Source organism: Marmota monax, unplaced genomic scaffold, assembly GCF_021218885.2.
Source record: "Marmota monax isolate L192 unplaced genomic scaffold, Marmota_monax_Labrador192_F-V1.1 WCK01_AAM20220418_F8-fsc00092, whole genome shotgun sequence".
Taxonomy (NCBI): Eukaryota; Metazoa; Chordata; class Mammalia; order Rodentia; family Sciuridae; genus Marmota; species Marmota monax.
In genome coordinates this window covers 1,882,133-1,906,137 of record NW_026692583.1, presented here as the reverse complement: position 1 = coordinate 1,906,137, position 24,005 = coordinate 1,882,133, and the positions used below count along the sequence as shown (strand labels likewise).

At 39.7% G+C, this 24,005-nt stretch overlaps 1 protein-coding gene across 2 annotated transcripts in view; it reads left to right on the top strand.

The window, feature by feature from the left end:
* Positions 1 to 22,072, top strand: part of Kntc1 (kinetochore associated 1) — an 87,352-nt gene extending 65,280 nt beyond the window's left edge. For both annotated transcript variants that reach the window (XM_046446287.2, XM_046446286.2), the window contains 19 exons: positions 1,050 to 1,221; positions 1,306 to 1,364; positions 1,478 to 1,694; positions 3,480 to 3,553; positions 3,818 to 4,028; positions 4,143 to 4,252; positions 7,085 to 7,131; positions 8,557 to 8,635; positions 10,079 to 10,197; positions 10,568 to 10,703; positions 11,283 to 11,378; positions 11,895 to 11,951; positions 14,549 to 14,603; positions 14,690 to 14,753; positions 16,357 to 16,486; positions 17,547 to 17,636; positions 18,347 to 18,492; positions 19,238 to 19,328; positions 20,764 to 22,072. In XM_046446287.2, coding sequence (XP_046302243.1) covers positions 1,050 to 1,221; positions 1,306 to 1,364; positions 1,478 to 1,694; positions 3,480 to 3,553; positions 3,818 to 4,028; positions 4,143 to 4,252; positions 7,085 to 7,131; positions 8,557 to 8,635; positions 10,079 to 10,197; positions 10,568 to 10,703; positions 11,283 to 11,378; positions 11,895 to 11,951; positions 14,549 to 14,603; positions 14,690 to 14,753; positions 16,357 to 16,486; positions 17,547 to 17,636; positions 18,347 to 18,492; positions 19,238 to 19,328; positions 20,764 to 20,784 — 1,974 coding nt within the window. In that variant the 3' untranslated portion in view covers positions 20,785 to 22,072. The remainder of the gene's footprint in view (positions 1 to 1,049; positions 1,222 to 1,305; positions 1,365 to 1,477; positions 1,695 to 3,479; positions 3,554 to 3,817; positions 4,029 to 4,142; positions 4,253 to 7,084; positions 7,132 to 8,556; positions 8,636 to 10,078; positions 10,198 to 10,567; positions 10,704 to 11,282; positions 11,379 to 11,894; positions 11,952 to 14,548; positions 14,604 to 14,689; positions 14,754 to 16,356; positions 16,487 to 17,546; positions 17,637 to 18,346; positions 18,493 to 19,237; positions 19,329 to 20,763) is intronic.
* Positions 22,073 to 24,005: the final 1,933 nt, after the last annotated feature.

Sequence of the window (24,005 nt, the reverse complement as noted above, 5' to 3'; positions counted from 1 at the left end):
AGAATTGAACCCAAGGCCTCACATGTGCAAGGCAAGCGCTCTACCGCTGAGCCACAATCCCAGCCCCTTGTATATTTTTTAAAATTGGATTTTAAAAATATAAGAAAAATGGTTGATTCAAAAGGTTATATAAGCCCTAAAACAGAAAATATAAGCATAAGATGGACAAAGGACATAGAAAATTAATTTTAGATCTAAAACCTCTGTTTTTAAAATTAAATCAAGCTTGGCATCATGGTGTGTAGCCATCATTCCAGCTATGTGGGAGGCTGAGGTGGAAGAATATCTTGAGCTCAGGAGTTCACGACTAGGCTAGGCAACATTGTGAGACCCTGTCTCAAAAATAATAAATAAAATTTTAAAAATAAAGTAAATTCAAGTATTTTTATAGTAATATCTCAACACATTCAAAGAGTACATCAAAGCTGTGTTCTGTGACACATGCCCATAATCCCAGCTGCTTAGAAGTCTGAGGCAGGAGGATCACAAGTTCAAAGCCAGCCTCAGAAATTTATCAAGGCCCTAAGCCTTGATAAATAAATAAATAAAATGGGCTGGGATGTGGCTCAGCAATTAAGCACCTCTATGCTCAGTCCTCTGTACTAAAAAACAAGAGTATATCAAGAACTGCCAGTCTCATTTACAAAACATCCTGCCAACAAGGTTCTACTGGTTTTTTCTATTATGATTTCTTCAATAATGGTATTGATTTTGGTTTATAAGGATTTTTTTTTTTTTTTTTTTTTTTAAATTTAATATTTATTTTTTAGTTTTCAACGGATACAACATCTGTGTTTGTATGTGGTGCTGAGGATCGAACCCGGGCTGCACGCATGCCAGGCAAGCGTGCTACCGCTTGAGCCACATCCCCAGCCCAATTTTGGTTTATAAGGATTTGATTACAGGAAAACTAGAATTGTTTTGCTGGTCTTTGTGAAAATGAGACTGTCTAAGGAATGGCAACCTAGGGTGGCACAGAATTAGACAACTTTGAGACAGTGTAGGATTGGGTCCTTCTTACAGGAAAATGCTTTCTTATTTTAATGCAGGCATTGAGTCTTCTGAAACATTTGGAGTCATACAAAAGAATTTCCCCTCCCGTGGACCTAGAATACCAATACATGTTGGAGCATGTGATCACTCTGCCATCAGCTGCCCAGACTAGACTGCCTTTTCACTTGATATTATTTGGCACAGCACAGAACTTCTGGAAAATTCTCTGTATGTTTGTTAATATATGGAATTTTTCCAACTAGCAAACAGTTTTCTCTCAAGCAATTTATATTCTTTTCATTTCCTTTCTAGCTTCAGAGCTCAGTGAAGAGTCCCTCCCAACCCTGCTCTTAATCTCTAAATTAATGAAGGTAATGGATTAAAACCTCATAAGAGGCTTCTTCGTGATATAATAATCCTAACCCCGAGGACAAATACTTTATATTCCTTTCACATAAAAATTTAACTTCCTTTTTTTCTGAAGTTTTCTCTAGACACTCTCTACGTGTCTACGGCCAAACATGTTTTTGAAAAGAACTTGAAGCCAAAGCTCCTGAAGTTGACACCAGCTAAGTCCTCTGCACTGATGAACAGGGAAATAGCTAAGATCACTCAGACCATCGAGTCCTACCTGCTGTCTATAGTCAACCCGGAGTGGGCTGTGGCCATTGCCATCACTCTCACCCAGGAGATACCAGAAGGTACAGAATCTCCTATAATTGGCCTTAAAATGGTAAACTGGTTTTTGTTTTTGTTTTTTAGTAGTAGGGATTAAACCCCCAGAGGTACTCTTAACCACTGAGCCACATCCCAGCTTTTTTTTTTTTTTTTTTAATTTTGAGACAGGGTCTTGCCAAGTTTCTTAGGGCCTTGCAAAGTTGCTGAGGCTGGCCTTAAATTTGCAATTCTCCTGCCTCAGCCTCCCAAGCTGCTGGGATTATAAGTGTGTGCTTATAGTTTTGGGGTTTTTTTTTAATTGAAAAATTGTTATTTATTTGACAGATAACTTCTGAATTAATATAAAGAAATGTCAATGGCTTGTATGTACACTAATTCAAACATTTTCCCTAAGCACCAACTAGAGCAGTTTCCAGTCTTTTCACCAAAAACATCTTCATCATTGAAAGACTGCCTGAAACTTAATTAGTTTATTTAGGTTTCTAAATAGGAAACCCAAAGCCGCCAATCAGAGCTTCTTTTTTTTTTTTTTTTTTCAAATGTTTATTTTTAATTTATTTTTATTTTTAAAGAGAATTTTTTAATATTTATTTTTTAGTTTTCTGTGGCCACATCTTTTTATTTTATTTTTATGTGGTGCTGAGGATCAAACCCAGGGTCTCGCACATGTTAGGCGAGCGCTCTACAGAGCTTCTAACATGATGACCAGGTTAAACCCTTAAAATTTGAGTAAAAATAACTTGTAAAAGTTTTATGTATATATTCCAAATGAAGGGATCTGCTGGCCTTAGACTGATAATCACAGGTCATCAGTCCATAAGCCAAATGTTATTGCACAGCCCACCAACAAAATGAGTACATACAAAGTAAGTGCAAAGTATCACATAAAATTCATGTTCTTGTATATTCAAGGGGAGTGATATCTAATTCCCATTGGCATACAATGCAACAAGGGGCACAGATACAGATACCTTCACTCCTTAGCAAGGACAGTGCCCTAGAATGAAGTAGTGGCTTCGTGGACCAAGTGGCATCCAGACCACACCAGGAACATGAGTGGACATTGAAGCATGTGGGTAGGAATCAGTGCTGGAGAGGACAAAATGAACCAAGACAGAGTCACAGACCTGCTGACTATTCAGAAGGCAGTGGAGTGTTGGTACCGGGTGCAGGGGTGTAATCTAACAAGAGTTGCCACAAGAGGGCAAAATACTTTCACCAACAGAGGCTCCACATGCTCTCTGTGGACACGAAGTAGCTGAGGATCATACTTCAGGTCACCCTTGACCCCAGGCCCTAGTCCCTGGAATCAAATTCATGAGCAAGAATCTTCCTTCACATAAACTGTCTTTTCTCCAAAAAGTAAAACAAAAACACAAGCAAACAAAACAAAACTGCAAGAGAATCAGATTTTGACCCTCCCACTTGACTTGTGTCCCAGCTGCCCTGCTAGGGAGATGGTCTGCTGTTGCTCACACTGGTTCACTGCTGCAGAGCACTCAGCTCATTGTGTGTGTATCTAACTTGTAAAGACAGCCAAGAAATGAGGTGTAGTGGTAGATGGTATGGTCACACATGCACATACAGGCAAGAGAAACTTCTGGAAGAAACATCAGAATCTCGGGAGCAGGATTGGGAGCTAACGAGTGTCCTCTTGGACTCTGGCTTTTTGCTTTGATCTTCTCTCCTGCTTACCTTGTCTTTTACTGAGTTCCCATTTGTATACTTTAAAAGTACTTGATCATTTGACTAAGCAACATTGTCTTAAAAGGATTCAGATTTGTTCATAGATCTCTTTATCTTTTTAGGCTCCTTCAAGATGTCTAGTTTGAAGTTCTGCCTGTATTTAGCTGAGAGATGGCTACAGAACATCCCGCCTCAGGTGTGTCTAAACTAGAAGACTGAAGATTCTGCGCTCTCCTTAATTTGCACTGTGCTTGCCTAGTACATCTTCTCATCCTGCTCTGGTGCCTGAAGTGGAGGAGGAAGACCATGGCTTTGAATGGGAGATGCTTCAGCATACAGCTGAGGAAGGGAGGGCCATGATCGATAAAGATGGAATCTTAGCCTCTGCTGAGATTTACAAAATAAGTTTTGTGAGATTTATAAATTAAGTCTTTTCTTTTTGCTTACAATTTTTCAAAAGGATGAAACGCGTGAAAAGGCTCAGGCTTTGCTGAAGAAGCTACATCTGCAGTTCCGGCGCTCAGGCACAGAGGCTGTGCTCATAGCTCATAAGCTGAACACTGGGGAATATTTAAGGGCGATCGGGAAGCCGGCACACCTCATTGTCAGCCTGTATGAACATCCCAGCATAAATCAAAGAATGCAAAATTCATCTGGCAAGGATTATCCTGGTGAGAACCAAGCTATTTTTGGGTCCAGAAATAACTATTGTTTTGATTTCTGGTTATCTAATATTAAAAACTCAACTTACTCTTTTTTAAAATTCTTTATCTTGGATATCTTAGATATTCATGCAGCAGCTAAAGAAATAGCTGAAGTGAATGAAATTAATTTGGAAAAGATATGGGACATGTTGTTGGAAAAATGGCTGTGCCCCTCGACAGCACCTGGTGTGGTAGGTACCCACTGGGCCCCAGGGGTCATGGAGTAGCAGCTGAGGGCTCCTCACAGAGGCTGAATACCTGTCCTGCAAAGTACAGCCCTCTAGGTGTTTTACCTTATGATTTATTTCAGACATAATCTTGTGTAAAAGAAGTAGTCTATTTTTTGACTTGGATTCATGTGTCTAATTATTTATTTTGAAATAATTCAAAATGAAACGTTATTCTTAACATTTTGCCATATTTGCTTCATCACTTTCTTTTTTTAAATTTTTTTTTAATTTTTTTTTTTAGTTGTTGATAGTCCTTTATTTATTTTACATGGTGCTGAGAATCAAACCCAGTGCCTCACACATGCCAGGCAAGTGCGCTACCGCTGAGCCCCAGCCCCAGCCCTGCTTCATCACTTTCTATATTCACAGATTTCTACCCATTTGAGTAAATTATGTATGTCATGCCCCTTCCCCCCTAATGTTTAAAATTCTTGTTCTTATGGATTAAGTTTTTTATACACTTAATCCATAAGAACAAGGATTTTCTCTAGACCACAGCATAATTGTCAAAATAAAAAAACAAAATTGTCTCTGGGGGTGGTGGCACAGGTCTGTGATCCTAACTGCTCAAGAGGCTGAGGCAGAAGGGAGTGCAACCCTCAGCAATATTTAAAATATAATTAAAATGTCTTAAAATATAATTAGAGAAAGGACTGGGATACAGCCCCGGGTTGAATGCCCCTGGATTCAATCCCCAGTACCAAAAAAGTTGGTGTTGATGCAACACTCAGATTTCCACTTCCATCTCACAGTTTAAGTTGTCCCAACAACATTCTTTATGACACTCCCGAGCCCCTGGGTCCAGGACCTGATCCACAGCTGTGCTCTGTGTTTGTCGGGGCTCTGGTCTTTGCTTTTTTTTTTTTTTTTTTTCCCTCTTTTCCCTTCTTTTCTTTCTTTGCAATACTGAGGATTGAACACATTTCTTAAGACAGGATCTCACTAAGTTGCCCAGTCTGACCTCGAATTTGCAATCTTCCTGCCTCAGCCTCCAGAGTCACTGGGATTACAGAGGTGTACTACCATGCACAGCTTTGAGGTTGTACATTTTAGGCAAGAATAGTACATAGGTGATGTGTTTCAGTAGGTCACACCAGGAAGCACATAATGTCGTTCTTAGAAATAGTGTAATTAACATCTAAAATTTTTGATGGGATTCAGTGGTAAAAATCCAGAATTTTTGCCGGGTGTGGTGGCGTACGCCTTGAACCTAAGACCTTGCACATTGTTAGGCAAGTGCCCTACCACTGAACTACACTACCAACCCCTTGCTTGGTCCTTTTAGAGCAATTAGTTGTACCTTTGTCCAAGCAAGAGAGAGCTCCTGGTGTGTCTAGCTGTAGCAGCCAGATGACCTGTAATCCCAGCTGCTTGAGAGGCTGAGGCAGGAGGATCACAAATTCAAAGCCAGCCTCAGCAAAAGTAGGGTGCTGAATAAAATATAAAATAAGGCTGGGGATGTGGCTCAGTGGTCACATGCCCCCTCACTTCAATCCTTGGTACCAAAAAATCCAGAATTTTCTACATCATTCTGAATTTTTAGGTAGAATTTAATAAGTAAATTCTGTAATTCTTTATCTACTAAGGTAAATATCCTTGGAAAAGAATCTACCTATAAACAAATAGTATAGCTAACATGGCATGACATTAGGCATTTATTTTTTAAATTATTATTATCATTTTTATTGTTGTTTGATGCTGGGGATTAAACCCAGTGCCTGGAGCATGCTAAGTACTCATTCTACATTCTATTGCTGAACTATAGCTCCAGCCCTAGATGGTGGTTTGTTGTTGTTGTTGTTTTGGTACTGGGGATGTAACCCAGGAGCACTTAACCACTGAGCTACATCTCCAGCCCTGTTTATTTTTTATTTTGAGACAAGGTCTCACTAAGTTGCTGCGGCTGACCTAGAACATGCAGTCCTCAGCCTCCCTAGTCACTGGGATTACAGACATGTACTACCATGCCTGGCTAAGTTTTTAATTTATAGTTTTTATACATTTACTATTCAATTCAAGAAGTATTTTTGTAAAAGTATTTACAAAAGCAAGGACTTAGCGTCAGTTGAAAGACAGAAATTAGAAGTATATCTTGGCCAAGAGAATCTGTAGTTGCCTATAGAAGCCAGCATTTAGAGATGTTTCAAGTTACACGTAAATTCAAACACCAAACGGAAGGTTCCTTCACACTGGGAACCATGATTGTACTTTAGTAGGTCCTTATGACTATGTGCTGAATTAATGAATTAATTTTAAATTAATGAATTTAAAATTCCTGGAGCCCTTATCTTTTAAAAATTTTCTAACAAAGCCGGGTACAGTGGTGCACACCTATAATCCCAGCAGCTCAGGAGACTGAGACAGGAGGATCACGAGTTCAAAGCCAGCCTCAGCAACTGTGAGGCTCTAAGCAACTCAGTGAGACCCTATCTAAATAAAATACAAAAAAGTGCTGGGGATGTGGCTCAGTGGCTGAGTGCCCCTGAGCTCAATCTCTGGTCCCCCCCCCCAAAAAAAAAAATTTTCTTTTTTCTAACAAATCTAAGTTCCAGAAAGACAGGAATATTTATTTTGTTTGCTCAGGCAACCCATATACTGAGAACAGGGCCTGTCTCATAGTAGGTGCTCAGTAAGTATTTATTGTGTGAGTGGTTGTGATAAAAATCATCATTTGAATAAAAATCTTTTCATAAAATAATTTTGTACATAGAGTTTTTTATGTAGATTTTCATAGGGTGAAAGTTTGTATAGTCACAAACTTAAGTTTCTAACTTTTTTTCCTTGTTTTCAAAGGAACCATCAGAATTATTTGAACTTCAAGAAGACGAAGCACTACGAAGGTACTCTGTTTTCCTTTGCTTACATGGACATTAACCTTGATGTCCAATAGGAATCTTACCAGTAAATTTTTCAGACATTGGTTTTTAAAAAGTTTACTAGATATAACTTTGGGCAGAGTCTCTGAGAAGAATAGTTCATTGATACAGGTTATAAGTGTCTCTGGTGAAAGAAATCAGAGACCCAGAATTTCTAAACCCTCAAGCTCCTGCAGATGTCAAGGGTTCCTAGATTATCTTTATATCTCAAGTAAAGGACTACTCTTATTAGCTTGGACTTTGGCACCAGACGCCTCTGTACTCTCTTACCCTGATATGCTGGGATGGCTCAAATATGGGCCACCAGATTCCTTTTGTCCTTCTGACCTAACATTGAGACCAAGAAAGATAGGTTGCTTTCATCCAACAAGCTGAGTGATTGTTCATGGATGACTCTCTTGAGAAGACTGTATATGGACTTGAGTCAGAAAGAATGTGGTAATTCATTAATGATGCTTGGCATAGGCATGGGGGCATGGTGGCACACATGCCAACTTTTCACCATTCCTAACCTAGGTCAAAAGTAGGTCAAGGAGTGTGTAAGGCCCTGCACCCTGCCTCAGCCCTGGAGATCTGATTGTAAGATGAGACTTGCATAGAGAAGCCCAAGAAAATAATCTCTCCTAGTTGGAGCAGAGCTGACCTAACACCCACTCCCTGTCTTCCTTGCCTCTGGACCCCCTCCTCATCCTTACTTAGTCATTTTTCCCCCCCAGGACTGGGGATTGAACCTAAGACCTTGCATGTTGCTAGGCAAGTGCCCTACCACTGAACTATACTCCCATCTCCTTGCTTGATCTTTTTAGAGCAGTTAGTTGTACCTTTGTCCAAGCAAGAGAGAGCTCCTGGTGTGTCTAGCTGTAGCAGCCAGATGACAAGTCTTCAACAGAAACAATTCAAGGAGAAAAGATAATAGGACAATAAGTCTCAGAAAGCACCCTTTATGCAAACTTCCTGCCTTTTCCAGCTGAGTTCACTCCACCTTTCTCCCTGTGCCTCCTTCCTCTTGCCCTTCCTGGGAGTGGCCCACCATCTCTGAGGCTACAGGTTGAAATGTGCCCCTTCCAAGGCCCTGGGTACTCCTAAAACAGAAATTCACTTGAGTAATAGTCAGTGTACTTCACAGCTATGGTTTACATCAAGTTCTTAAATGGAGAGAATTTAAATTTCAGAGACTGGCTAGCTGTTTTATAGATTAGGATGCTGAGGCCTGGCATTTATTGTGTATATTATTCTCTTTAGCTATGAAGGAACTCAAGAAAAGATTAAGTATCTTATAAGGGAAAACAAAAATATCATAATCCTTCTGGCCAACATGCCTGATGTCTTTTATTGTTGGGTAATCTATCACTAGGTTTCAAAATGAATGTAACTGAATTTTTTTTCCAGAGTCGTGTATCTCCTCCAGTCTCGTCCGATTGATTATAGTTCAAGAATACTGTTTGTATGCGCAACATCAGCTACAACTGTAAGCTCTATAAACTTAATCAGAACCTTGGGGGCATCTTAGCTTAACATGTTTTTCCTGCATATTTACCATGTTCAATTTTATAATAGATAATTCAGATAATGCTCACTTATTAAAATACATAAGTACTTATTTTAATTTATAAACAAGGATTATTAAATACAGTATGCTCCATTTAGCACTGTCCTCTGTAATGTCCACTTAGCAGACCGAATGGTGACCCATTGACAGCTCCCACAGGTTTGAGGTGTTTGGGATTATTAACCTCTGGGTCAGTCTGCTTTCCTCATACCAGGGCACCAAGCAGACTGGTCCTAAGAAGAGTCCCTGTTCAGCCTCACTGTCCTCCATCACCCGGCTTCGGCTTCAGTCACCCAGTAGACTCTAGCTAGACTCTGCTAAAGGCAGCACAGCTGCTTTGGACATCAGGCTTTTGTGTACAGAAACATTCTCTAGGGCAGCTGGAGCAGAGAGGAAGGGTACAGAGCCATTGGGAAAGTGATCCTCAGGAGGAAAGGGGGAGAGTCTGAGGTGCTGAATGTGAGTTCCTTGCCCATTAGCTTGTCTTTCAGTCGTTCTTTCAAGCAGAAATGGTATTCCCTGATGAGTGGCTGGTCAGCTTAGCTCAGCTGATGGCACTTTTCCTCCTGTTACAGCATGCTGTATGTGAACTTTGTCTTCCATACAGAGTATTAATGAATACATTATGGTTAATCAATATCAACAAGTATTCAAATGTGAATTCTTATTAATATAATACATATCCAAGAGTTGTAGTTTAATAATTGTGAGAGTGTGTGTGTGTGGTGTTTGGGATGGAACCCAGGACTTCAATCTTGCTAGGTAAATACTTTACCCCTATGCTACATCCCCAATCTATGAAGTCAATTTTCAGTGCTTGATCAAAAATATTCTTATGTGAAAGTCATCTTTGTGAGGTTTTTGTTTGTTTGTTTTTTATTTGAGACTGAATCTAAGTAGCCAAGGTTAGTGTCATATTTGTGGTCTTCCTGTCTCAGCCTCCCAGGTCGCTGGGGTTACAGGTGTGGCCACCATGCCCAGCTTAGCTTTGGTATTTCATGCTGGGAGCATGTGGTGTGCGTGTGAATACAATAGCTGCTGGGACAGTGGGGGGTCCCTGCCTCTATTTGCCAGCACTTTCACCCACCACCGCTTCTACACCATCAGTGCAAATATCAACTCTAAAAGGCAAACAATCTAGTATTATAGTGAAAATAGTTTGGGCCCTTTTCCTCCTGAAGTGTCAGGAGTACCTCTCCAGGTCCATGGACTGCACACTGAGAACCACTGTTCCCCACTGTGCATTCCTGAAGGGCTTGAAGGGGGAAAAGAATGATGTTGCTTATGCTGCCTAGCTTGACACCCATTTACCCAACTACAGCATGCAGTGTGTCCATATCCAAGCCTTTTTTGGTTTTACAGACATTGGGCATGCGTCAGTTAACTTTTGCCTACAAAACAAGAGCTCTTCAGTGTCTCCTCTATTTGGCTGACAAGGAAACTATAAAATCTCTCTTCAAAAAAACCATTGAAGAAGTAAAGTAAGTAGAATTTGTTGAACGGTAACTTTAAAGTCTATTAATTTATTAGAGTGCCTTTGAGTACCTATGTCAATGTAGTTCTGTTGCCTTGACAGCCTTGACATTTTGGCAAAGGGGAAATAGGCCTTTGGGAACATCTTATCAACATCATTTCTTAGGAGTATTTAGAAACTGAATATTTTCTCCATCTTCTTGAAATTGATTGCTATCTAATGTTACATTCTGAGAATATATTTAAAGCCCAGAATGAGCATTTAACAACAAACCGGCCTCATTACATACCTCCTTGTAGTTGCTTTTGCTTTTTTTTTTTTTTTTAATGCGAATGTGGCCTGTGAGAATGATTCTTACAAATACTTCTGTTTTCCAGATCCTATTTGAAATGTATGACTTTTCTGGCAGCTTTTGAGATGTTGAATATCCCCATCACATTTGAATTATTTTGCAACAGTCCTAAAGAAGGAATGGTCAAGGGCCTGTGGAAGAACCACAGGCATGAGCCTATGGTATGTAGGGTCAGCGGACCTGGGCTCTGGTCTTCACTTGTGCTATTGCAGCCACTCAGGTGCTCACCACTGCTCAGGGTCCTGAGAGACCCCTTCTCCCTGAGCAGGTCCACTGGACTTTCCTACGTCCTGTCCTGGCATGTGGATGGACAGGGCAACGTGGAAACTCCCCTTTGCTCCCGTGAAGCCCACTGGCCATTGTCCCTGCCAATATTAAAAAGAGCACTTTAGTCCCCTCCAAGGCTTGTCAGGGGCGTTGAGGCCATCTGTCTCCCGATGGGGAGGGGTATCCTTCCTCTCTTACTTAGTTACCTTTAGGAACTTGGTGACAGAGATAGTTGGATCCCAGGGCAAGCAAACTTCTAAGGTAGAAGAAAGACAAAGAAGAATTTCTATTTCTTTCCTTAGAAAGAAGCCTTCATTGAATTAGGCAATAGACATTGTAGATGATGTGCCCATCTTGGATTAAGCTGCCCTACCTTTTTCAGAGGTCTTTGAACTTACCGATGCCTCAAAACAACATGATTAATTTTTTCCCCTTTTCTTTCTTGTTTCCAATTTGTTTTTGTTTGGCTTTAGGCGGTAAGATTGGTAACAGAGCTTTGTTTAGAATACAAAATCTGTGACCTGCAACTTTGGAATGGACTCCTGCAAAAGCTTCTTGGCTTCAATATGGTAAGACTAAGGATTTCTGGAAACTCGTACATAGGATCCCTTACACATTTCAAATTGGCACCAGTTACTGAGCAGGTACATGCTGAAAATATCCACAGCCACTGAGCTCCTGCCAAGCTGAAGAAAAATGGTGTTAGGCCGGAGAAAGGGCAAATTCAAAATTGACCTGCATTGTGCTGGAAATACTTGGAATCCTAGCCTTTTCTGATATTTATGGGTTTAAAGTGAACTTCTCTGGCAGTGTTAACAGAAGATAGGCTTTTATGGTTATTGCTTTTAAAGCATTAAGAAACTGATATTTCGGGGCTGGGGTTGTGGCTCAGTGGCACAGCACTTGCCTAGCATGTGTGAGGCCCTGGGTTCGATCCTCAGCACCACATAAAGATAAATAAATAAAATAAAGCTATTGTATCAATCTATAGCTACAAGAAATTAAAAAAAGAAAAACTGATATTTCATGTTGAAATTTTTCATCATGGTAATCTTTACAACTTTTCATTTTATTTCTTTTTATAGGTTCCTTATCTAAGGAAAGTTTTAGCAGCCATTTCTAGTTTCCATTCTTTATGGCAGGTAGGTAATTTTTTAAAGTAAATATCATGAAATTTCGTCTTTGCCTTTGCTAGCCTTCGACTGCTAGGTGCCCTAAAATAAAAAGTCAGGTCCTCAGTAAAGAACAGAATGGGAAAGAAGAAAAGAACAGTATAGATTAGCCCTCAGGATGATGCTCCAGAATCCTCACATCTTGTCTCCTCAAAGACAGTGCTCTCCTGAGTTCTCCAGGCCTTGTCAGCCACACCTTCATATGGCCTTTGGTCTCTGCTCTTAACATTGGTCACAGAGTCATTCATTTTGTTTATGTTCGACTGCCCTTAGTAGGCCTTGAAGATCCTCAGAGTCGGAGACCATGTCTCATTTATTTTTTTTTCTAAATCTTCCAACTTGTGTATGCATTATCACTGTGTATCATCATGTATTATATAGAAATATGTAGTTTATTCTGAGCTTACTATATCAGAATATGGAAATATACTGAGTAAAACACAAAGATTCTCCTTTACTATTTCTCTTCACAGTTATCTCCCCAGAGGTAACTACTGCTTGTAATTTCTCACATGTCCTTCTAGAGCTTTCCTGTTGTATAAGCATATAGGCGTGTATGTATACTTATATACACAATAATGCAATTACATTATCTAGACAAAGTGCTGTTTTCATCTAACAGTGGTATCTGGGAGATTGTTCCATATTGAAAGAGTTATAAGTGTGTGTGTGTGTGTGTGTCTATGTGTATATATAGATAGAGAATGAGAGAGTTTTTTTAAACTAAGGTAAAATTTACCCTTTTAAAGTGTACAGTTATGTGGGTTTTAATGTATTCACATAGTCGTGTGGCCATCACCAGTTTCTAGTTCTAGAACATTTTCCTCACTCCAGAGAGAAACTTCATATCCATTAGTAGCAATTCCCCATTCTCTCCTTCCTCTAGCCCTCACACACTTATCTACTTTCTGTCTGTGGGTTTATCTATTCTGGCATTTTTGTATTAATAGAACCATATAATTTATAGCCTTTTGTATATGACTTCTTCCGCTTAGAATAATGCTACATTACAGCATTTCTTTTTTTTCTTTTCAAGTTTTTTTTTTTTTTTAGCTGTAGCTGGACACAATACCTTTATTTTACTTATTTTATTTGGTGCTGAGGACCAAACCCAGTGCCTCGCATGTGCTAGAGGAGCACTGTGCCACTGAGCCCCAGCCCCAGCCCCTACAGCATTTCTTTTATTACCCAGTAATGTTCCACTGTGTGGATATACTGCTGACCCTTTATCCATAGGGGATTGGTGTTAGGGCACCACAAGCACTGCTGCCACCCTGTGGACACCAGCATTTTGGATGCTTGAGTCCTTTATGGAAAATGGCAGAGCATCTGCATAGAACCTACACATACCCTCCTGTGTGCTTTATCTCTAGATCACTTACAGTGCCTAATTTAATATAAATTCTGCATAGATAGTTGCTCTGCTGTCCTGTTTAGGGAATAATGACAAGGAAACACATCTGTACTGAAAGGACACTCGCAGAGTCCACACAAAATCTAAAGACCACACCACACACAGGAATCAGAGCTTGGAGCAAACCGTCAAGGCTGTCCCTCCAAGGAGAGCAGCAGCCTGTGGGCACTCCCAGAGCAGCTTTATAGCCTGTGAGAGGAATTTCACAGGCATGCTTTAGGAATTACGTCTTGGACTGGGGTGGGGTTCACCCTTTAGCAGGGACATGTTCTTAGGGGAGGCTAAGCAACATTACCTCACTATCTCCAGATAAAAGGGCTCCTAAATCAAAACCTAGGAGTCCCTAGGTTTTGATAAAATGGATAAAATTGGCTAGATAAAAATGGCTCCCGACCTAAAATGGCAGATCTGATGCCAATATGTACATGTTCAGTAAAGGCACAATTTTTTTTCCCCCTGCAAGCATGTCCCACACTCAGTTGATTGTATCCTGGATGTAAAATCTGAGGATTCAGAGGGTGGACTGTTCAGCATTTTATTTCCCCATTCATCAATTGTTGGGCACTTGGACTGTTTCGAATTTGGTTGTTATGAATAACATGGCAGTGAACATTTGTATACAGTTTTTATGTGGACATAAGTTTTCCTTTGAGTATGTATGTAAGAGTGGGATTGTTGTCTTATAGTGTCTCTGTTTTTCACCTTTTGAGGCAGCTCATTATTTTTTTTCTTAATTATCCTCCATAATATGGTGTAAAGTGTAGCAGAAGTCACTTAAGCATTCTTTTACCCTTGGGAATCTGTTCTTACTCACTTTCTTGAAATTCCTTCTCTGGTCCCCTTCCTCCTTTCCTATGGCCCAAGCATAATGTCTGACACAAAATAGGCTTAGTGTTAATTTTGTTTTCTGAGTTGAGTTTTTGACATTTTGTGACAAATGGAACGTATGAATCAGCCAAGAGTATATAAAAAGATCCTAAAGTACACAGTCATGAAGAAAATTATCCTAGAATCTTAATAACCTCCAACAGGGAGATAGCAGGATAGCAGCTTCTGATTTGGTTTTAGCATCCAGAACATAAGCTTTAACTGTATGGTTGTGTGAGTTCATAATGTCCTGGATGTGAATTCTTTAATGCGCTTATGTCTGCAGGTTCCCTACTTCAGCAAAGCTTGGCAGCACGTGATTCAGATACCACTGCTCTCAGGTATTTTTCCGTCCAATATTTCAGCACTGACAGTAACACTGTGTTCCTGAGTACCTGTGTGCATCAGTGTTTTTTTTTCTCTCCAGCCTCTTGTCCTTTAAGACCCAGTCAGTTGTCAGATTGTTGTGAGAGTCTCATCGCTGTCCTAGAGTAAGTAAAATGTCTGTTCTCCTACCAAGAAAATAGAATTTGTTGCTTATAAAATTCCTTTCTAGGAGACATCTCTACAAGCACTGTGTTCTCCCCTCAGCTGAGTATTACTTCTGTGGTTTTGCTTATCTGTTGTCAATCTTAGTCTGAAAATATTAAATGAAAAATTTCAGAAACAATCCATACATTTTAAATTATACCCCATTCTGAATAACATGATGAAGCCTCATGCCTCCCCACCAGGATGCATATCATCCCTCCGCCCCGCCTGCCTATGGGCCTGCACTGCCCATCCATAGTCTCCCAGTACACCTCAGTTATCAGATTAGCTGTCATGGGATGGCAGGGCTCTTGTCTAAGTAAGCCTTATTTTACTTAATGATAGCCCCATAGTGCAATCCTGGCGATGCTCTTAATTTCATTATAAATGAATATTTTATTGGGCTGTGATCGTGGCTCAGTGGTAGAGTGCTTTCCTAGCATGCATGAGGCACTGGGTTCGATCCTCAGCACCACATAAATGTAAAATAAAGATATTGTTCCACCTAAAACTAAAAATATATATATATATTTTTAAAAAATGAGTATTATTCTCATTGTTCTAGTTTATTATTGTTATTACTAATCTCTTACTTTGCCTAATTTATAAATTAAACTATTATATCTATCTAAATAGTAATATAGTATCTATATATAGATATATACTATATATTACTATATAGTAATATAGTATCTATAGTAATAGTATAGTATCTATCTAAATAGTAATATTTAGTATATTTATAATAGTAATATTATAATAGTAATATTTAGTATATTTATAATAGTAATATATATATATAATATATATAATAATATATATAATAGTAATATATAGTATCTATAGTAATAGTAATAGTATCTATCTAAATAGTAATATTATATCTATCTACATAGTACTATCTGTGGTTTCAGGCATCTACTGAGGGTCATGTAATATACTTCCCATAGATAAGGGGGGGAATGACATAATTCCTTTTTCTTAGGAAGTCAAGTTTTTTAGTTTTTGCCATGTCTGCTTCCCATGTGTGGGCCTTCCAGTTCCATAGTGAGCTGAACTCCTAGACAGTCTCTGAAATTAGTACCTGATGTAAATATAAGTGTAGAGGGGCTGGGGCTGGGGCTCAGCAGTAGCACACTTGCCTGGCATGCATGAGGCACTGGGTTCGGTTCTCAGTACCACATATAAATAAATAAAATAAAGGTCTATCAACAACTAAAAAAAGTATTTAAAAAAAAAAAAAAATATATATATATATATATATAAGCATAGAGTGCCATTTGTGACTACCTTAAATTCTATAGTGTTGTCTCATAGGTTTTGAATATTCTAAGAATTTATCTTATGCATCTGTAGACGTAATCATGCCAGTTGGATAGTGCTCTGTGTTCCTGTGGGCCAGTCTCTTTATTCTGTGCAGAGGACCGTTAAACTCTCGAATTACTCATCACTAAGCACATGTTACTACCAGCACTTTGGGATCTAAAATTATGGAAAGCTGTGAGGGACAATTAGTTTAGGAAGTTTGATAGGTCTTTAACTAATTAACATGCTCTCTTGAAGATGTCCAGTTTCAGGGGATCTCGACATGATGGGAATCGCCAAGCAGTATGTCCAGTTGGAGCTTCCGGCTTTTGCATTAGCTTGTCTGATGCTCATGCCCCACTCAGAAAAGAGACACCAGCAAATTAAGGTATTTTGCACGTTGTACTCCGGGTTGCCAAGGACATGGAAGGTCTCATATTGCACATCTCTGACAAAAGTCTACATTTTCTTTTTGCCAAACCTATAAATCATGATAAGTCAGCCTGGGTGAGATGAAAAGCTTGTGTTGGGGGGTGAGTAGGAGGTAAGACACAAGGATAGATTGAGGTCCACCTGAGAGATGTCTTGAAAGACTTCTTCTTTCTCTGTGGGAACATGTGATTTTCTTGGAATAACAAAGTAAAATGATAAAGTCAATATCTTAGAAGGAACATTAACTCATGTAGACTTGATCAGAGGAAAGATGTGGCAGGAAGGAAAACTACTGGGAAACTCTTGCATTGGAATAGAATTTTAATTCACTTGATCCATACATGACAACCTGTGGGTAGGCGGCAGAAGCTAGAGGGTAAGAACCGAAGGGCAGTGGTGATGGCATTGAACAAGATGGGGAGGCCCCGCAGAGGACAGCCTGATTTAGCAGCTGGATAGGAGAGATAAGAGAGAGGTTTTATGTGTGGGTCTTTAACAAAGGAAGCTTTGAGCATTTTGAGATCAGAACTTTTAAAAATAACTAACCCTCATTTCCCTTAATACAAGAACAAAGTATTTTGAAATGTTTCAGTTATTTCCTCTCCTGGTAGATAAGGCAGTAGATAGAGATTTATATAAATGAATATGCATGTTTTCTGTTTGTCATTTGGTCTATTACTTGCATTTTTTAAAAGCCATCTGTGCTTGTCTTTGACATTTTTTTCTTTTCTGATTACTCATAAACTCATCTCTTGTTGCTTTTCAACATTTCAGTGTTTAAATAGATTGTTTTTCTCTCTTAGAACAACAAAATTCCTAATAAACAGCTTTTGCTGTTGGAATAAATAATTATAAAATGCTTTCTTTCCTTTATTCAGTAATTTTTTGGTAATAGAAGTTGATTATTTTCCTATATTAGAAATTCTTTAAGATATTTCAAATTTAAAAATTAAAACTTTCCAGGCTTTACAGAAAGTAATAATACTTTTTAAAATTGTGCTTGATTTTTTTTCTAGAGTTTTCTGGGTTCATGCAATCCTCAGATCATCTTACAGCAGTTAGAAGAGCACATGAGTGAAGGCCAATTAGCTGGATTTTCACACCAAGTAAGAGGCATTTTCCATATCCTTTTTACTATGAAAATTTGATCCTAGAAGGTAATCCTCCTTGGACTGGGGATGTGGCTTAGTAGTAGAGCAGTTGTCTAGTATGCACGAGACCCTGGGTTCCCTCTCCAGCACCACACACATGCACAAAAGAAGGTGATCGTTTTACCCAAAAAGTTAAGCAGGAAACTACTATCTATCGCTAGCTCTTTGTTAATATATAAAATTATTTTGTGTTTATTAAACTTTAGTAGATTTTTTTTTTTTAAAAAAGGAAAGGACCCTCCCAGGCAGGGTTGTGCACATCAGCAATTACAGCAGCTGGGGAGACCAAGTCAGGAGGGTTGCAAATTCAAGACCAGCCTGGGAAACTTAACAAGACCTGCCTCAAAATAAAAGGGGCTAGAGATATAACTCAGTGATAGAGCATCCTTGGGTTCAATCCCCAGCACCATGAGAAAAAAGAAACAAAAGACAGATCCCAGCTGTCTTGTTTACTGTTTAAAAAGTCCAAAGTGCTTAACAATAGCTGTCTATTTATTTACTGTGTACAACACTGGGCCAAAGCATTCTCCTTTTCACCCCTTCCTAAAACAGGCTTGGTCCCAACACGGTGATAGTTCAACTTCTGGTTGTCAGAAATTCTCACGACTGAATAAAGACTTAGACATTTACACTTTTTTAATGTCATGATACCTGTTGTTCTGTAGATTCGAAATCTGATTTTGAATGATGTCATAAATAAGAAGGAGTTTGGAATTTTGGCAAAGACAAAGTACTTCCAAATGTTGAAGTTGCATATGATAAATGCCAATAACATCACTGAACTAACACGCTACTTGGCAAATGAATTAAGGTGAGTTAATCTGGGGCAGACAGATTTCTGAAGAATTTGCTTAAGATGTATCTTTGTTTTGGAAGAAAATGTGAAAAAAAATATAGAGCTGGGTGGTTGTAATTAATAGCTACAAATACTAACCTAGAACACATTCCCAGAAGTTAGTCATCTTGTCATTTGTCATCCAAACCCTTGGAACATGGACTTGGAATCACAATAGACCAGCTTTCTAAATCCCCACAGTGTGAGTCTCAGTCCTGCTCCAGGCCCTGTGTGACTGCCCTGTTCTTGGGACACCTACTCAGAGCGCTGACCACTTTGGGTAGCATGGAGCCTTGGCCAGCCTTGTTGGCTGGCTTTCCTGCACCCACAAATCCAGAAACAGTGAGCTGCTAGGGGTAAAACTGGGAGCAGACATGAAAGCAAAAAGGAGGCGGAAGAAGGGCTGATGCTGCAGGAGGGGAGAGTGCAGGCGGGACTGAGTGGGGACTGGCCCCTCCTCATCTGACCTAGCTGTGCCAATCATGAGAGGTGACTCTCAGCCGCCACACCATGGATTGTTTTCTGCTTGTTCACCCTTGTGACCCAGCCATCGTTACACATTGTCATTCATAAATGAATATTGTTCTCAGAGGTCTAATTGACAGAGTACCCAGTTTGAAAAATTTGGACATCCATATATGCTTAAGCCACAACCACAATAATTAGAGAGCAGACATTTATCACCCTTCCTCACAACTCCCTTTTCCTTCTGATTCCACAGTGTAGATGAAGCTTCAGCTTTGATAACTGAGTATTCAAGGCACTGGGGGAAACCTGTGCCTCCAAATGTGGCTCCCTGTGAAGTCCTGAAGGTAAGCCTGGCCCAGTGGTTAGGGTCTAACCCAACACCATTTCCACTTCTGTGATCTTGAAGCTAACCCTGGCATTCTGGACAGAAATGTCTTTTTACATGTGTGTATGCAGTTCTGCATCACGTAGGTCTAAATTCTGAGAAATGTGTTGTGCAAACATCGTGGAATATGTCTGCGCTAACCCAGGTGGTCTGGGTGGACCGCTGAATGTGGCCTTTTGTGGTTGGAAGACTGGAGGCACGAGGTGTGAGGCTGCTGCCAGCACGGCGTGGCCAGTTGCTCTACAGTGAGCTATGTTTTAGTAGGAGAACACTCTAAAATAGTGATGAAAACGTGTGTACGGGAAGCATGTAACGGTTGGCTGTCATTGTCAGGCCTTATGTACTATCCATAATTGGACGTGCTGTACTTTTATAAACTGGCAGCACAATAGGATTTTTTGCCAGCTTCCCACAAACACGAGTCATGCTTTGCACTACGCATGACAATTGAAATGTCATTAGGCAGTGGAACATTTTAGCTCTCTTATAATCTGAGAGGACCGCCATCAGGTGGTGCAGTCCACCTTTGACCAGAATCATCATGGTGCAGCACTTCTTGCATTAGAGTCCATGCCCAGAAGTCCCAAGGCCAGGTTCTCTTCTGAGCCATGCCAGTGGGTAGCATATGACTCAGGCAAGCCATTTAGCTCAGGTGGGCTTTAGTGCCATGGTCTCCTCAGGGCTTCCAGCACCACAAGTTCTCATGAATGTAGTTTCTCATATTGAAACAAGTGAAAAACTAAATTTTTAAAAAAGGTATATATTACTGTTATGCTTCAGTAGTGTTTACTTTTTATTTCTTCTTTTTTAAGTACCTAAGACATGTATGTACCCTATAGGAAGAAGAGAAACATCAAAGGGCAAAAAAGGCTAAACTGAGTCCCTCAGATCTCATTGTCCAGACAGAGATCTGTTAACATCATGTTGTACAACTTTCCAAATTTTTGTAAATAAAATATGCACATAAATTAATTTCACTCCTATATTTGCTTAAATGTAAGTAAATATAAACTTAAACGTAAGGTGAAAGTTTACTTTGATGTTTTGCTACTTTTAGTAAACCTAAGTATGACATTTCTTTGTCTCCTTCTGTGCAGATAAGGCATATTAAAATAAGCTTACATTTTCTTAATTCCCATCAGTAACTAACAGTGTTCACTTCCAGTCCATTGTGCTCAGTAGCTTAAGATTACTTATTTTAAAAAGGGAGAATATTGACTTAGAAGACAAATTTGTTACCCTTAAAATATTTTCTTCCTAGCCAAATGTCTAAAATGCTAACTAATTTTCTATATAGATTTTTATCACTAGAGTTAAGTCTTAAGTTCTATAGTTTATCTATTTTCTACTTAAAAAACTGATGCATAAAATATACTGTGTTTCTTCCCATTTAGACGTTCCTCAATGGATTATAGTAAATCATCAAACCTTTTTTCAAACGACAAGAAGAAGTTTGGAGTCTACTACTAACTGACTATATTTATTACAGTTTGAAAATTGTGCAATCTTTGGCTGGGGATGTGGCTCTAGCAGTAGCACACTCGTCTGGCATGCGTGCAGCCCGGGTTCGATCCTCAGCACCACATACAAAGATGTTGTGTCCGCCAAAAACTAAAAAATAAATATTAAAAAAAAATCTCTCTCTCTCTCTCTCTCTCTCTCTCTCTCTCTCTCTCTCTCTAAAAGAAAGAAAATTATGCAATCTATATGTCATAGCTATTTGTCAAATGTTGTCCCACAAGGAATAACTAAGATGCTCAATATTAGCATAATTACCCCATAAAGAACTCCTGTCCTGAATTAATAAATAATTTCATTGCCTTTTCCTTGTATAATTTATAGACTCGGTTATAGACTGTTTTTTTTGCACCCTACATGAAGGAAGCAAAATGCAAAGAGAGTTTGTTCTCTTCAAGAAAAGCAAATACCCAAATCCTATTTATTCCATTTATAAAAATTAAAATATTAAATGTTATTATAAGTCCACATTTATTTAACTTTAGTTGTAGTGTGTATCGGTCAGTGGCAAGTCAGAAAGACATGCCGAGCAGGAAAGGGGTTTAATGTCAGAGATTGGCTGCAAAAGTTCTTAAAAGGACTGAAGGAATAAAAGAGAGACGAAAAGCTAGAATGCAGAAGTTTCTAGAAGCCTAAGATCTGGAGCTGCCCCTGACCCTGGATTGGAGCCCAAACCCACATTTACCACTGACCTGTTGGAGCTGCCGCCACCACGCTGCACTCAGAAGTCCGGGACTTTCCACAGAGCCACTAGTTGATAGCTGCTGTGTCCAACCATCACCAAAAGAGGTAGTCCTTGTGCCAGCATCCAGCAGTGACCCAACCAGAGACATGAAAAATCCAGATGGGCTCTGTCAAGGAGTTTTCCCCAGAAAATGGAAAAGGAAGAAGGGCAAGAGCAAGTGTGGAGCTGGGACCGTGGGCCAGTGGAAGTGGGTGGAAGACTGCAGGTACCCAGAGGGAGTCTGTGTGAACTGCCTGGGAAGGGGGTACATGTCAAGCTGAGATGCCTGGCAGTGCAGCAGGAGGTGAGATCAGAGGCACCTGGCTCAGGAAGACACAATGGCACAATGTGAAGGGACAAGTCACAAAAGGACAGTTATTCCCACTCTGTGTGGTGTTTATGATGCACAATATTTCTCTTTTAGGAGACTTAAGATTAAAGAAGGGCTGTTTTGAACTCCACTTGGCTGTTTGGTCATTAAATACATGCATTAATCACTGGAGATTTGTCCCTGATACTAATTGTTCCATCTCCTTGAGAGGATCTTAATTTTGTGTTGTGGCTTGCATCTTTATCAAATTAAGAGAATGTTGGGGCTGGGGTTGTGGCTCAGTGGTAGAGCGCTCACCTAGCACGTGCAAGGTCTGGGTTGAATCCTCAGCACCACATAAAAATAAATAAAATAAAAGTATTGTGTCCAACTACAGCTAAAAAAAATTTTTTTTAATTAAAAGAAAGTGAGAAAGCAACTTGGTTAGCTTTCAGATCAACTAAAAGAAAATAACTTTGAATAAAATGTATTGGTGGGTTCCCCCCCCCCTTTTTTTTAAAGTAATGCAAACAGCTGGGCACAGTGGTGCATGCCTGTAATCCCAGCAGTTCTGGAGGCTGAGGCAGAAGGATCTCAAGTGCAAAGCCAGCCTCAGCAACTAAACAAGACCCTAAGTAATTCAGTGAGACTCTGTCTCTGAATAAAACACAAAAATGGGCTGGAGATGTGGCTCAGTGATTAAGCACCCCTAGGTTCAATCCCCATACCAATAAAAAAAAAAAGTAATGCAGCTGGGCGTGTTATTACATACTTATAGTCCTATCAGGAGGCTAAGGCAGGAAGATTGCCAGTTCAAAGCCAACCTCAGCAATTTAGCAAGTCTGTAGACAACCTAGTGAGACCCTGTCTCTCAAAATAAAAAGGGCTGGGGATGTGGGATTTTGATTAAGTACCCTTGAGTTCAATCCCCAGTTCCAAAAATAAAAATAATGCAGCGATTGACAAATTAAGAAATAAAAGCGGCATATTTAAAATAATAATAATGCAGCCAAGTATAGTGTCACACACCTGTAATCCCAGCAAATTTAGAGGATCTTGGGGATGTAGCTCAGTGGTAAAGTGTCCCTGGGTTCAACCCCCAATACAAAAAAAAAAGTATTGCAGTGTATGGTATATGTATAATCAATAAAGTCATTTTTAGAAAGGATTTGGGATGATCAATAAAGTCGTTTTTCAAAAACTGGGGTGATGAAAATGTTTTGGAACTGGGGGTGACAGCCTCACACCATAATGAATGGTCTGAAAGTAAATCTGAATTGTTCACCTTAATTTTTTATCATATTTTACCTCAAATACAAAAGTAAGGCAGAACTTTGGCTTGTGAGAGAAGGGTGTCGACATGTTTTGTGCTATTCCTCTTGCTGAGTATAGCTATAAAACCTGTACAGGAGAAAACTCGGAAAGGTAGAGCAGTAAGGAAGGCCAGTTAGCAACACAGTGGCAAGCTTCCTAGATTTTCTTTTTGCCTCATATGTCCCAGACTTAGAGTTCAAGGTGCCAGGAGCCTGGAAATCCAATGGGCACAGATGGGAAAAATCCCAGCAAGAAGCACTCCCTCCAGCCACAGGACCAGGAAGAAAGCAGCATAGCAAGTCATAACCTCTCTGCTGCAGCCACACACCCAGTAGAAATGGTACACAACCTGTACACATTGAACTGATGAGTTTTATGGGGTATAAATTATATGTCTGGGCTGGGGATGTAGCTCAGTTGGTAGAGTGCTTGCTTCGCATGCACAAAGCCCTGACTTCAATCCCCAGCACCACAAAAAATAAATGAATTATGTCAACAAAGCTATTGAAAAACGATAATGCATGGGTAAAGTTACCTGGAAGTTTACCCAAGAACCCACTGTCATCGTCTCTGGGAAGGGACCAGAGTTGTTTTTTGTTGTTGTTTGTTTTTTAATATTTTTATAGTAGATGAACACAATACCTTTATTTTATTTTTATGTGGTGCTGAGGATCTAACCCAGTGCTTCACAGGTGGGCAAGTGCTCTACCACTGAGCTACAGCCCCAGCCCAGGAACAGAGATTTGAGGCCAGAGAGGAGTGCTTTTGTC